Here is a 13,851-nt window from a genome sequence, read left to right on the forward strand (position 1 = left end):
TTACAAAATTCTCTTTACTGCTATTTGATAATACAGTGGGAGTCCTACTTCAATGACAGGGAATGATTCAAGCATGTGGATCTATGAAGGATACCATTGATGGAGAACTGCAGTTACAGGAAAGTAACTCATTTTTAGGTCGAGCATAGGTAGCGTGCATGCGCTGTCTGCAAAGGCCTGCTGAAATCAGTAAAGGTACTTTCATCCCGCCTGCTACTTGCCATAGGTTGGCTGCAGTGTTGCTCTTCATTGCTGCCTCCTAACAGGCTGCACAGCCGATACATCACTTCCTCTTCTTGGCTGCCAAGTACAGTTTAGTTACGCTTTGAATTGTTTATCTTTTGTTTGTGGGAACTCTTTTTTAAATTGTTTCCTGCCTCGCGTTTTTTGGTATTTACAGTTGTAGTTTGACAGCTTTTATTTTAGCAGCACCGCACACGCTTCAGGTTTATTTGTTATGATTGGTATGTATTTTGTAGAGCCTACACCGAGACGCGAACCCAGTTCCCCAGGCCCAAAGTCAGCAGCTCTGTAAGTTACACCATATCGCTAACTTTTTGTTTTCTTGTTTTTTGTTGCTTTCTGAAGCCCGCCCTTAAGCTTGTTTTTGTTTGCTGCGGCTCGTGTATCAGCACACCACCTTCTTCAGGGATGCAGTGCTTCATGTTTCTGAGGTCAATTGCATTTTACAACGCTTTCGTTTTATGAGTGCGGTGCCCACTTTACAGACGCCATACTTAATGTTTTAATTCTTTTTTTTAAACATTTTTTTTTAGGAGGAGTTAGCATTTGTGCTACTGTTTATCTGCTGGTGCCCCCTCAGCAGCGGGCATGGATGGGCCCTGCCAGTTGCCACAGAGAATGCTCTGAAATGAAGGGCAATGGCGGCTGCCACGGGCAGCAGTGATTGAGTGCAGCACCAAGAAAGGCATGTGGCCGCTGTTCTGAACACCTGCTAATGCTTGCTCTCTCTCCTCGTTGTCTGTTTTCTCCCTCAGGCTCTGTGAGCTGTCAGTGGAGGACAGAGTGGGTACAGGTGGGGATGCTCTGCGGCCCTTTTCCTACGAGGCTGCATAGATGTCCCTAGGACATATGTTTTTGTTATGGTCAAGAGATGCAATAATGAAAATGTCACTTACCCAGTGTACATCTGTTCGTGGCATCAGTCGCTGAGATTCACATGGTATGCATGAGCTCGCCATCTGGTGTTGGGTCGGAGTGTTACAAGTTGTTTTTCTTCGAAGAAGTGTTTTCGAGTCACGGGACCGAGTGACTCCACCTTCTGTGCTCATTGCGCATGGGCGTCGACTCCATCTTCGATTGTTTTCCCCGCAGAGGGTGAGGTAGGAGTTGTACTATAGTAATAGTGCCCGCGCAATGAAAAATGTAAGTATGTACCTATTAAAGGATTAAGTAATATATATACAAATGTACAAAATTGAAGGTAACTTCTGAACTGCTACAGGCTTCCGGGGAGGTGGGTGGGTCCATGTGAATCTCAGCGACTGATGCCACGAACAGATGTACACTGGGTAAGTGACATTTTCAGTTCGATGGCATCTGTCGCTGTAGATACACATGGTATGCATAGACTAGTAAGCAGTTAGTTCCCCATAAGCGGTGGTTTAGCCTGTAGGAGTAGAAGTTGTCTGAAATAGAGTTCTTAATACAGCTTGACCTACTGTAGCTTGTTGTGCGGATAGCACATCTATACAGTAGTGTTTGGTGAATGTGTGAGGCGTAGACCAAGTGGCTGCCTTACATATTTCTTGCATTGGGATGTTTCCTAAAAAGGCCATTGAAGCACCTTTTTTCCTTGTTGAATGTGCCCTGGGAGTAATGGGCAGTTGTCTTTTTGCTTTAAGGTAGCAGATTTGGATGCATTTAACTATCCATCTGGCTATACCTTGTTTTGATATTGGGTTACCTGCATGAGGTTTTTGGAATGCAATAAATAGCTGTTTAGTTTTTCTGATGTTCTTCGTTCTGTCAATGTAGTACATTAATGCTCTTTTGACATCTAATGTATGTAGTGCTCTTTCAGCCACAGAATCTGGCTGTGGGAAGAATACTGGTAATTCTACCGTTTGATTTAGATGGAATGGAGAAATAACTTTTGGTAAAAATTTTGGATTAGGTCGTAGGACGACCTTATTTTTATGTATTTGTATAAAAGGCTCTTGTGTTGTGAACGCTTGAATTTCACTTACTCTTCTTAGAGATGTAATGGCGATGAGAAAGGCAACTTTCCAGGTGAGGAATTGTATTCCGCAAGAGTGCATGGGTTCGAAGGGTGGGCCCATGAGTCTTGTTAGAACCACGTTTAGGTTCCATGAAGGAACAGGTGGTGTTCTTGGTGGTATAATTCTTTTAAGCCCTTCTATGAATGCTTTGATAACTGGTATCCTATACAAGGAAGTTGAATATGTAGTTTGCAGGTATGCAGATATTGCTGCAAGGTGTATTTTAATAGAAGAGAAGGCTAGCTTTGCTTTTTGTAAATGGAGCAAGTAATCTACTATATGTTTTGGAGTTGCCTCTAGTGGTTGTATCTGATTATGATGGCAGTAACAAACAAATCTTTTCCACTTACTTGCGTAGCAGTGTCTAGTGGATGGCCTTCTGGCCTGCTTTATGACTTCCATACACTCTTGGCTAAGTTGTAAGTGTCCGAATTCTAGGATTTCAGGAGCCAGATTGCTAGATTCAGCGATGCTGGGTCCGGGTGTCTGATCTGTTGGTTGTGTTGCGTTAACAGATCTGGTTTGTTGGGCAGTTTGATGTGTGGTACTACAGACAGATCTAGCAGTGTTGTGTACCAGGGTTGTCTTGCCCACGTTGGTGCTATTAAAATGAGTTTGAGTTTGTTTTGACTCAATTTGTTTACTAGGTAAGGAAGGAGAGGGAGAGGAGGAAAAGCGTAAGCAAATATTCCTGACCAGTTCATCCATAGGGCATTGCCTTGGGATTGCTTGTGTGGGTATCTGGACGCGAAGTTTTGGCATTTTGCGTTCTCTTTTGTTGCAAATAAGTCTATTTGTGGTGTTCCCCAGAGTGTGAAGTAGGTGTTCAGAATTTGTGGGTGGATTTCCCATTCGTGGACTTGCTGGTGATCTCGAGAGAGATTGTCTGCCAGCTGATTCTGGATCCCCGGAATAAACTGTGCTATTAGACCAATTTGATGGTGGATTGCCCACTTCCATATTTTTTGAGCTAACAAGCTTAACTGCGTTGAATGTGTTCCTCCTTGTTTGTTTAGATAATACATCGTTGTCATGTTGTCTGTTTTGACAAGGATGTATTTGTGGGTTATGATTGGTTGGAAAGCTTTTAGTGCTTGAAAAACTGCTAATAATTCTAGATGATTTATATGCAGTTTTGTTTGATGTATGTTCCATTGTCCTCTTATGTTGTGTTGATTGAGATGTGCTCCCCACCCTGTCATGGAAGCATCTGTTGTTATTACGTACTGTGGCACTGGGTCTTGGAAAGGCCGCCCTATGTTTAAATTTATACTGTTCCACCATAGAAGCGATAGGTAAGTTTGGCGGTCTAGCAACACCAGATCTAGAAGGTGACCCTGTGCTTGAGACCACTGTGAGGCTAGGCACTGTTGTAAGGGCCTCATGTGCAGTCTTGCGTTTGGGACAATGGCTATGCATGAGGACATCATGCCTAGGAGCTGTAGTATTGTTCTTGCTTGTATTGTTTGGTTTGGAGACATGTGTTGAATGACCCTGTTGAAATTGTGGATCCTTTGTGGAGTTGGCGTTGCTACTCCTTTTGTCGTGTCTATTATGGCTCCTAGATATTGCTGTACTTTGCTTGGCAGAATGTTTGATTTTGCAAAGTTGACGGTGAACCCTAAATTGTAGAGGGTTTGTATGACTTGATTTGTGTGGTTTGAGCATTGTGTGAGCGAACTGGTTTTGATTAGCCAGTCGTCTAGATACGGGAACACATGTATTTGCTGCCTTCTGATGTGTGCAGCGACTACTGCTAGGCACTTTGTGAATACTCTTGGAGCGGTTGTTAAACCAAAAGGCAATACTTTGAATTGGTAATGTATTCCTTTGAATACAAACCTTAGATATTTCCTGTGTGATTGATGGATTGGTATATGGAAATATGCGTCCTTGAGGTCTAGGGTTGTCATGTAGTCGTGTTTTCTGAGCAATGGTAACACTTCTTGTAGTGTGACCATGTGAAAGTGGTCTGATTTGATGAATGTGTTTACTACCCTGAGGTCTAGAATTGGTCTCAGTGTTTCGTCCTTTTTTGGTATCAAGAAGTACAGTGAATAAACTCCTGTGTTTATTTGTGTGCTTGGTACTAATTCTATTGCATTTTTTTGCAGTAGTGCTTGAACTTCTATCTCTAGAAGTTGTGAATGGTATTTTGATAAATTTTGTGATTTTGGTGGTATGTCTGGAGGGAATTGCATGAATTCTATGCAATAACCATGTTGGATAATTGCTAGGACCCATGTATCTGTAGTTATTTTGTCCCATGCTTCGTAATATTGATGTATCCTCCCCCCCACTGGTGTTGTGTGGGAGGGGTGAGTGACGTGTGAGTCACTGCTTGTTGGTAGTGGTTTTGGGGCTTTGAAATCTTCCTCTATTCCTAGGAAATTGCCCCCCTCTATACTGGCCCCGAAAACCTCCTCTGTACTGTCCCTGGTAGGTGGGCGGTGCGGACTGTGAGGTGCTAGCTTGTGTGGCCTGACCCCGAAACCCTCCTCTAAAAGGTGTTTTGCGGAAGGTGTTATAAGATCCTCTGCTCTGCGGGGAGTAGAGTGCGCCCATGGCCTTGGCAGTGTCAGTGTCCTTCTTGAGCTTTTCTATAGCTGTGTCGACCTCCGGACCGAACAGAAGTTTCTCGTTTACTGGCATGTTAAGCACTGCCTGCTGAATTTCTGGCTTGAATCCAGACGTTCTGAGCCATGCGTGCCTACGGATGGTAACCGACGTATTAATGGTTCTTGCGGCCGTGTCTGCTGCATCCATGGAGGAGCGTATTTGATTGTTGGAAATGTTTTGACCCTCCTCAACAACCTGTTTTGCTCTTTTTTGCAGATCTTTTGGGAGATGTTCAATGAGATGCTGCATCTCATCCCAGTGGGCTCTGTCGTATCGCGCTAGCAGCGCTTGTGAATTTGCGATGCGCCACTGGTTTGCTGCTTGGACAGCAACCCTCTTCCCGGCTGCATCGAACTTCCTACTTTCTTTATCTGGGGGAGGTGCATCCCCAGAAGTGTGCGAGTTTGCCCGTTTTCTGGCAGCCCCTACCACCACAGAGTCTGGTGGCAGCTGAGAGGTGATGAAGACAGGGTCCGTAGGAGGCGCCTTATACTTTTTGTCCACCCTAGGCGTCACTGCCCTACTTTTAACTGGCTCCTTAAAAATGTCCTTTGCATGGCGTAGCATGCCTGGGAGCATCGGCAGGCTTTGGTAGGAGCTGTGGGTTGAGGAGAGGGTGTTAAATAAAAAATCATCCTCGACTTGTTCCGAGTGTAGTTCCACATTATGGAATAGAGCTGCTCTAGCCACCACTTGTGAGTAGGCTGTGCTGTCTTCCGGTGGTGATGGCCTAGTTGGGTATGTGTCTGGGCTGTTATCAGACACTGGTGCGTCGTACAAGTCCCACGCATCCTGATCTTGGTCGTCGTGGCTCATGGCGGTGTGAGCTGGCGAATGTGACGGGGTGTAAGTTGGCGAAGCCGGAGTTACAGGTGGAGGCGAGGGAGGAGGTGTTACCTTTTGTGTTGTTTGTTGCTGAGGAGTAAACTGAAGCGTTCTCTTTCGTTTGACAGGTGGAAGGGTACTGATCTTCCCAGTCCCCTGCTGAATAAAGATACGCTTTTGCGTGTGATCCACGTCAGTGGATTGCAGTTCTTGTTCAAATCTATGTTTCTTCATTTGAGAAGACATAGAATGCTCTTCGGTATAGGAGCCAGAAACAGGGTCTGATGTCGCTTTTTTCGGCTCCGAAAGCCCTGTCGATTGTTTTTTCGGCTCCGAGGTAACCTTCCTCTTTTTCTGTGCCGAAAATTCTTGGCCTCTATGGTCTTCGGCGCCACTGTCTCGGCGTCGATCGGTGTCGACACCGAACTCTCGGTGTCGATGCTTCTGTTTAGCACTCTCTCGGTCCCGAGGAGGCTGCGTGCCGGTGTCTCGACCGAAGTCGGACGATCTCGACACTGAATGGGCCTTTTTCGGTGCCGATTGTTGGTCACCGAGAATTTGGGTGGAGCCATGGCCGGTTGGCAGTGGCGTCCCCTGGGCCTTCTTTCCTTTTTTAGGGTTTGATCTCGACGTCTTACTCACAGTTCTTGTAGAGTGTAGCTCGTCGGAGTCTGAATCCTGGATGGAAAAGGATTCCTCCTGTTCTTCTTCTGTCTCGAACTGTCGACGCTCTTTTGGCGTGGACGCCATCTGCAGTCTTCTCGCTCGACGGTCGCGCAGAGTTTTTCGGGACCGGAACGCCCGACAGGCCTCGCAGGATTCTTCACTGTGCTCGGGTGACAGGCACAGATTACAGACCGAGTGCAGGTCCGTATAAGGATATTTGTTGTGGCATTCGGGGCAGAATCGAAACGGGGTCCGATCCATCGGCGTTGTCCTCCACGCGGTCGGGCCGACTAGGCCCCGACGGGGTGCCGAAATCTACCCCGAAGGGCACCGAAGCGCTTCGATGTTCAACGCGTCGTCGTATGTGTCTATCTGTAACCGGATCGCAACGATACCGTCGAAAATCTTCCGTCTTCAGCTATCTTTCCGTTCCGAAACTCGGAGCGACATGAACACGTCCGAACCCGATGGCGGAAAGAAAACAATCGAAGATGGAGTCGACGCCCATGCGCAATGAGCACAGAAGGTGGAGTCACTCGGTCCCGTGACTCGAAAACACTTCTTCGAAGAAAAACAACTTGTAACACTCCGACCCAACACCAGATGGCGAGCTCATGCATACCATGTGTATCTACAGCGACAGATGCCATCGAACCCGCTTGTTATCAGCTATGTAATAAACAAAAAGTGACTTCAACGGAAAATAAAGTTGAAATGCCTTAGTAGCGTAAAGTATTTTCCCCAGAAATCAAACCAAGGAGCTGTACACGCATTAATTAATTAGCTAGGTTTTACAGCAGAATGTTACTTGTCACCGTGTTAAACTCTACACCATATCTATGCAGGGCCAAGCACTCTCAGTCTGATGAGGCCCTTAGGAGGTAACTTTACATTTTATCCCGATGATGGAAGATTGAAAAAAGCAACCTCTAAAGGCTTTTTAAATGTAATTCATAGACGTTTACAATAATTTGAGTAACTTTTGGGGACTTTTGGTTAACACGGTAATAACTGATCAGCATTAATAAACACCTTGTTCCTGGCCTCTGAGTTAGAGTGCAGGTTCCAGATAATATGTTGTAGACCACAAACAAGCACATACAATTTGTCATAAAATTATGGAGAATAATGGCCTATAACATAAAATGTGCACTTTATTAAAATATGAGATGCATTAGTTTAACTCGACTGATGCTGGAGTCTCTGTTTTCTCCTGCGTCTGTCAGCTCAGCTTCCATTGCAGTCTTTCTCTCAGAATGCGGTTAGTGTTTGTGCTTTTTTGAAAAGACCATGCACACTACAATTATTTTATTAAAGAAAATGTTTGCCCACCTGTTTGTCTCGTGCGTACTTTATTTCAAGTACTTTTACTCTAAAAATGCAACTGGAGGAGTTGCATTTAAAAGGGGCTTTCCAATTCCTTATTTGGAAACCACTTGAAAATCAAATGTTACTTATTTTTCAGGTGCATGTAAATCACAGCGAACAACATTTTAAAGGAGTGATATGGTTCTCTCAGTTACTGCATTTTCCGAAGAACCATGTGTTCAAACCTGCAAATCACATGTTCATATCTCGGTAAACTAAGCTAAATGAGCTTTCTGTTTTCCCAAGCACGATGTAATAAGATTTATATTGATTGCATTTTCAAGTCTTGAAACTTTTACAGCAAGTAATGTTTTTTAAACTGTGACAGTGCACCTGCTGCTTTGATGTGAACTGTGAGGGGTACTTGTGGGACCCTGTACATCACCACCACCACCCAGAGGTGTCTCTAGCATGGTACATCAACCTTTCATCTCTGTTACCACTGTAACTCATTGCTGTCATCTCTTTTCCAATCAAAATATTTACCTCTTGTAAATATCTCTAATCAACACAACTCTTGCATGTGACTCTCTTTATCATGACACACAAAACTTACAACTTCCTCTCACTACCAGCCAATCCCCTTCCAATGCCTACTCTGCCATCTACAAAGCTCTAATGTACATCACCACCTACAGATGTCTCTTACATACTCATTTACTGTCATATGTCTTCCATCAAAAACCTCTACCCCCTATAGGTCTCTCATCCACACCACCCTCTGAAAATATCACTCCCAACTGATTTATCACTACTAAGCAATAATTGGGGGCATGCTTCACAACCTGCAGCCTTTTCATGTGGCACATGCATCCATATCTATTCACCATTCCACATAATTCCACTACACAAATACACTACACTGTTCCACCCCACACATTTCCACAACTAACAATTCCAATCTAACCCGCATAATTCCGGTCCACACCACATACATCTACTTCAAACAATAGCAAATAGGTCACATATATTGTCATTTACAACGGCAATAGCTCAAACTCTCATAAATGTGAGGCCTATTGCATTGCAAATGCTTGTCTTATTTGCTAAAACAAGATGTAATCCCTCTCTAGACCGTGTACTAATTTAAAGTGCCAATTGGAAGAATACATCTTAATTCTTATTGCTTGTTCTTAATAGCATTTTAATAGATAGTTGTTTGGTATTTTCATGTACTGGTATGTACTTCTATTGTCAGCATCAATTATGTTTGATGTCAATTATTGTCTTATTGATATGTGACTTTTATGGTCTGTGATCGAAATAAAGTATTTAAAGTGAAAGTGAAGTGGATGCTTCTTTATCACAAAATGCTTAACAAGGACTAATAAAACTTACCTTTCAATTTCTTCTTTCATATAGGTGGTGTAACTGTTTCCATCATAGGAAAGCAACAGACCACCATCACTCAACCTATGTACATCAATCTCAATATGAGAATCATTCATAAGGATAACATATGTGGTCAGGGACTGTCGTGCTACCTGTAGAAAAACAAGTGTTGTGCCTTCATTAAAGAAAATATACATAAACCTTATCGATGACTTTCACTTTCTCTATCTTTAGACAAACACAGGAATTGCCCTACCATACAAGACCTACAGAACATGTAACTTTCCTTCAGTTACGATTTTTCTGGTGGATACTCTAACCTCAGATTCCTCATCTTGTGAAAACTCCTCAGTCGTTAGACTGCATCACGCTACTTTTAGAACAGTACTCCTGCACGCTGGTAGGTGACATTGTGTGGCTTGAAAATGTTCCACTCCAGAAGTGGAGAGCAGGGCTGCATATAATAGTCACTCATAAGCACGGATCTTAATTGCTTTTTTAGGTTGTCTGTGCTGATTTATCTGGAGATTAGCATGACCAGTTTGCAGATCTCTAAATTGGGACCCTTTTGGATGGAAAAACTGGCCAGTTCAGTGTTATGAGGAACTTGTGGTTAGACAGAGTATCCATCAGAAATATTACCCACAGTGAAAAAAAAAAAAAAAAAAGTTACTTACTTGTAATTTAGGATGGGCATATCTTGCATAATGTGTTGTAGACTAATAACAAATTGCAGCACAATTATGCAAGATTACGCAAATTTACGCAAGGAGTGCAATCCACCATTTAGCTCAGTTTTCCTAGTCCAAAAGGTACCCTTGCATACTGCAGACCAGCAAAGAACTAAAGGCACACCATGCCCTGATTAACCTTAAAATCTGCAGATGAGGTTAGTGCACTTGGAGAGCGCTGTTTTTTTAATATCTGCCACCATTCTTGATTTTGGAATCTTCAGGAACTGTTTCGTGCTGCATCATTTCGAAAATAAACCTGTATTCATTTTAGTATGAGGCGCCATGTTTAGAATAGCCGACAAGCATTGTCTTCCTATCACTTGTAACAAAACTTAAAAGCTGGAAATTAAGTAATGGTTTTTAGAATGATTAAATGCAAGGAATGATTTTCACTTTTTTTTATTTTTATTTTTTAATGAGCCCCTCATTCTGATGGATACTTCTAAACTCAATTCCTCGCCTTCTGAATATTCCCCAGGTGTCAGACAGTATCCAGAAACCTCTACAGCTGTGCTCCAGGATGCCGGTAGGTGGCACTGTGCAGCTCCATGCTGACGGTGAGAAGGCCACCTGAGAGAGGTGGAGATCGGAGGTTTGTGGTGGAGACTCAGCACATCATGCATGTCGTTGAAGGTTTTCAAGCCCACCATCCAGGGAAGCCTGGTGCAGGTGATACGGGACAACATCACCACCATATTGGACTGCATCAAGCAGAGTGGTGTGATCACAGGTCCCAAATCAGAAGGCTCTACATCTCAGAAGTGCAGGGACTGTCAAGGTATTTTCTTTCTTTGTAATGCACACATAGGCTGCTAAAGAGGCGTATTATACTAGTACAGTGCTCAATACATCCAACACCTCAACTTTATTCAGTAGTTGTCTCTAGAAAAAACAACTTGCACCTCCAATACAGCTGTACGACTCCCTCTGACTTTGAGGAAAAAGCTGTAAATATTGTCAAGTCTCACTGTCTCAGTTAATCTAGGCAATTTAGAGTTACAATCTGAACCCATTCGAGAATCAATTGAAATGAACAGTTCATCCCACACAATTATAAGTCTAGGCTCTCTCAATGCCAACAAGTTTTGTAGCCTAGCCGATTCTTTATCCTCATGCTTACCCTTGGATCCTCTGCCCCCTCAAGTTTTGGAAACTGGCATCAAATTACCTAGTGCCTCCCCACCAACCTGTTTGTCATCTTCCACCACCAACTGGTGTAGTATCATCTGATTGGAAAAAAGATCTATGGTGGTTCCTCTTTTTAAAAAGCTTTAAGCTGACCCCCTCAGTCTCTAGTATTTTTAGGCATATTTCCTTGCTCCCTTGTCGAGTGGAAGATTTAGGAAAAAACATGTTAAAAAAGCTGCTTTACAATTTTCTTGAACATCACCATCTACTTTACAGTCTGGCTTTACAGCTGGCTCAGGGCATGGAATCAACTTTGGTAGCCGTGTTAGATGACCTCACAATGGCAGCGGACAAGGGTCGTTTTATAGCCTTTCTGCTACTAGGTATGCCTGCTGCCTTTGATGCAGTAAATCACAGCATCTTGAATTCTAGGTTAAAGTCAGTCAGTATTCGAGGTGTGGACATCAAGCGGCTTTTGTCTTATTTAACTGTCACAAATGATACACCTCCCTCCTTTTGCAATCAGGTTCAGAGTAGTAGAGCAGTGAGTCCGTAAGAGCTCTTCGCTTAGTCCTACATTGTATAACATTTATCTAAAACCTCTTGCAAAATTAATTCGTAGTCATGGAAGTAATTTCACAACTACGTTGATGACATTATTTTGTCAGTAAATCAATCTAAACCTTTGCCAGTCAACTCCTTTCATGACTTTCTCAGTTACATCTATTGTTGGATTGTAATGAATTCATTTAAAATCAATAGGAACAATATGGAAAATCTCTAATGCTCCATTGGCAATCCCCCTTCTTCCTTTACCCGCCACTGTTGGACTCCTACCTACCAATTCTACTCTGAATTTCTTCATAGTGGTTTGTAACGCAGGGATTTGGATGCAAATTTGTCTCTTTGTACGCAAGTGAACAAATCATTTGCTTTTGTTAAGAACACTGTGGATAATTTTACCATTTCTATTCTCAATTTCAACCACAGGTGGTTGAGTCATTAATTGTGCCTTGTCTGGATTACTGCACTGCTCTGATGTTAGGGGCTCCTAGCTATCTCAAACAGATGAGTCATACTGAGAGGGCTGCTGCTAAGCTTGCTATGTATTGTCCTATCTCTTCTTCATCAGCAGCAGTGGATAAATTGCATTGTGTGGCTTTGGGTATAGTACACAGAGCTTTACAACGTATGTTCCTCATTTTTTACAATCAAGATTCTGTAGTTACAGGCCTCCCATCTACTTCAGTCTGCGAATCCTAACTTACTGTGCCTCAAGTGAAAAGATGCCAATTTGGCAGATGTTCTTTCTTGGTGCAGGCCGCACAGTTGTGGAACTCTCTGCCTACAGAATTACGCCAAATTGATGACTTCCTGGTGTCTAAGATATGCCATAAAACCTGACTTCATACACTTTAATAAATTCTGCCTTTTGTTTTGTTTCCTCTGAATTCCCCTACTGAATTAGTCTGTTTCTTACCTACCCATCAGTAGCAATCAACAAGTAGAAATAATAATAATAATAAACCACCTGGTAGGATCTTTGAATGCCAGTGCAGACAAACTCCGCTGCAGGCACTTTGTGGCTCACAAATGGCAGTTGCATCGTAGGTGGCGGAAGGAGTTTTACAGCAAGGAGGAGAACCATGGTTTGAACATTTTGCCACTGCCAAGAACACGCAACGTCACAGCTCCCTCTCGGAGACGCCTAAAGTCTACAGTGGAGCTTGGTACTCCTGTCACAAGGGCAGAGCACTGCACTCGGGCTTGTACAATTTGCATCTTCATGCATTGAGACTTAGCATGGGCATCTGACCTATTTTGACATACCACCTGCTTATGTCTCCTTGGCAGCGAGGCGTTCCTCCACAAAATCAGTGCACACAAGTTGTTGGGACATGTTTGTGGACTGGTGCATCACCTGACAAACTGAACCATGACAGGCAAAACTATCTGACGTTTTGTTGATTATGCTGTTCTTAGCCCAACAAGGACCTGCTTTATGCACAGCTAAGGGCTCTAATTGTCACTTTTGGTTGTTTTGATGTTGTTAGATTAGCCTTCGTTCTTTAACCCCTTCGCTGCCTGACCTTTTCCCCCTCCTGTGCCAGGCCTTTTTTTGCCTATTTGGGGCAGTTCGCGCTTAGGCCCTCATAACGTTTTGTCCACATAAGCTAAACAAGCCAAATTTGCGTCCTTTTTTTCAAACATCCTAGGGATTCTAGAGGTACCCAGACTTTGTGGGTTCCCCTGAAGGAGGCCAAGAAATTAGCCAAAATACAGTGAAAATTTCGTTTTTTTTTTCAAAAAAATGGGAAAAAGTGGCTGCAGAAGAAGGCTTGTGGTTTTTCCCCTGAAAATGGCATCAACAAAGGGTTTGCGGTGCTAAACTCAGCAGCTTCCCAGCTTTCAGGAACAGGCAGACTTGAATCAGAAAACCCAAATTTTCAACACAATTTTGGCATTTTACTGGGACATACCCCATTTTTGCAATTTTTTGTGCTTTCAGCCTCCTTCCAGTCAGTGACAGAAATGGACATGAAACCAATGCTGGATCCCAGAAACCTAAACATTTCTGAAAAGTAGACAAAATTCTGAATTCAGCAAGGGGTCATTTGTGTAGATCCTACAAGGGTTTCCTACAGAAAACAACAACTGAAAAAGAAAAATATTGAAATTGAGGTGAAAAAAACATCAATTTTTCTCTACGTTTTACTCTGTAACTTTTCCCTGCAATGTCAGATTATCAAAAGCAATATACCGTTACGTCTGCTGGACTCCTCTGGTTGCGGGGATATATAGGGCTTGTAGGTTCATCAAGAACCCTAGGTACCCAGAGCCAATAAATGAGCTGCACCCTGCAGTGCGTTTTCATTCTATACCAGGTATACAGCAATTCATTTGCTGAAATATAAAGCGTAAAAAATAGCTATCAA

General features: G+C 43.1%; 1 protein-coding gene across 7 annotated transcripts in view; it reads right to left on the minus strand.

Moving 5' to 3' along the window:
• Window positions 1-13,851, minus strand: part of ACACB (acetyl-CoA carboxylase beta) — a 1,528,264-nt gene that overhangs the window by 915,793 nt on the left and 598,620 nt on the right. For all 7 annotated transcript variants that reach the window (XM_069214760.1, XM_069214756.1, XM_069214757.1 and 4 more), the window contains one exon: window positions 9,060-9,205. In XM_069214760.1, the coding sequence (XP_069070861.1) occupies window positions 9,060-9,205 (146 nt within the window). The remainder of the gene's footprint in view (window positions 1-9,059; window positions 9,206-13,851) is intronic.

The sequence above is a fragment of the Pleurodeles waltl genome, chromosome 11, assembly GCF_031143425.1.
Source record: "Pleurodeles waltl isolate 20211129_DDA chromosome 11, aPleWal1.hap1.20221129, whole genome shotgun sequence".
NCBI classification, from domain to species: Eukaryota; Metazoa; Chordata; class Amphibia; order Caudata; family Salamandridae; genus Pleurodeles; species Pleurodeles waltl.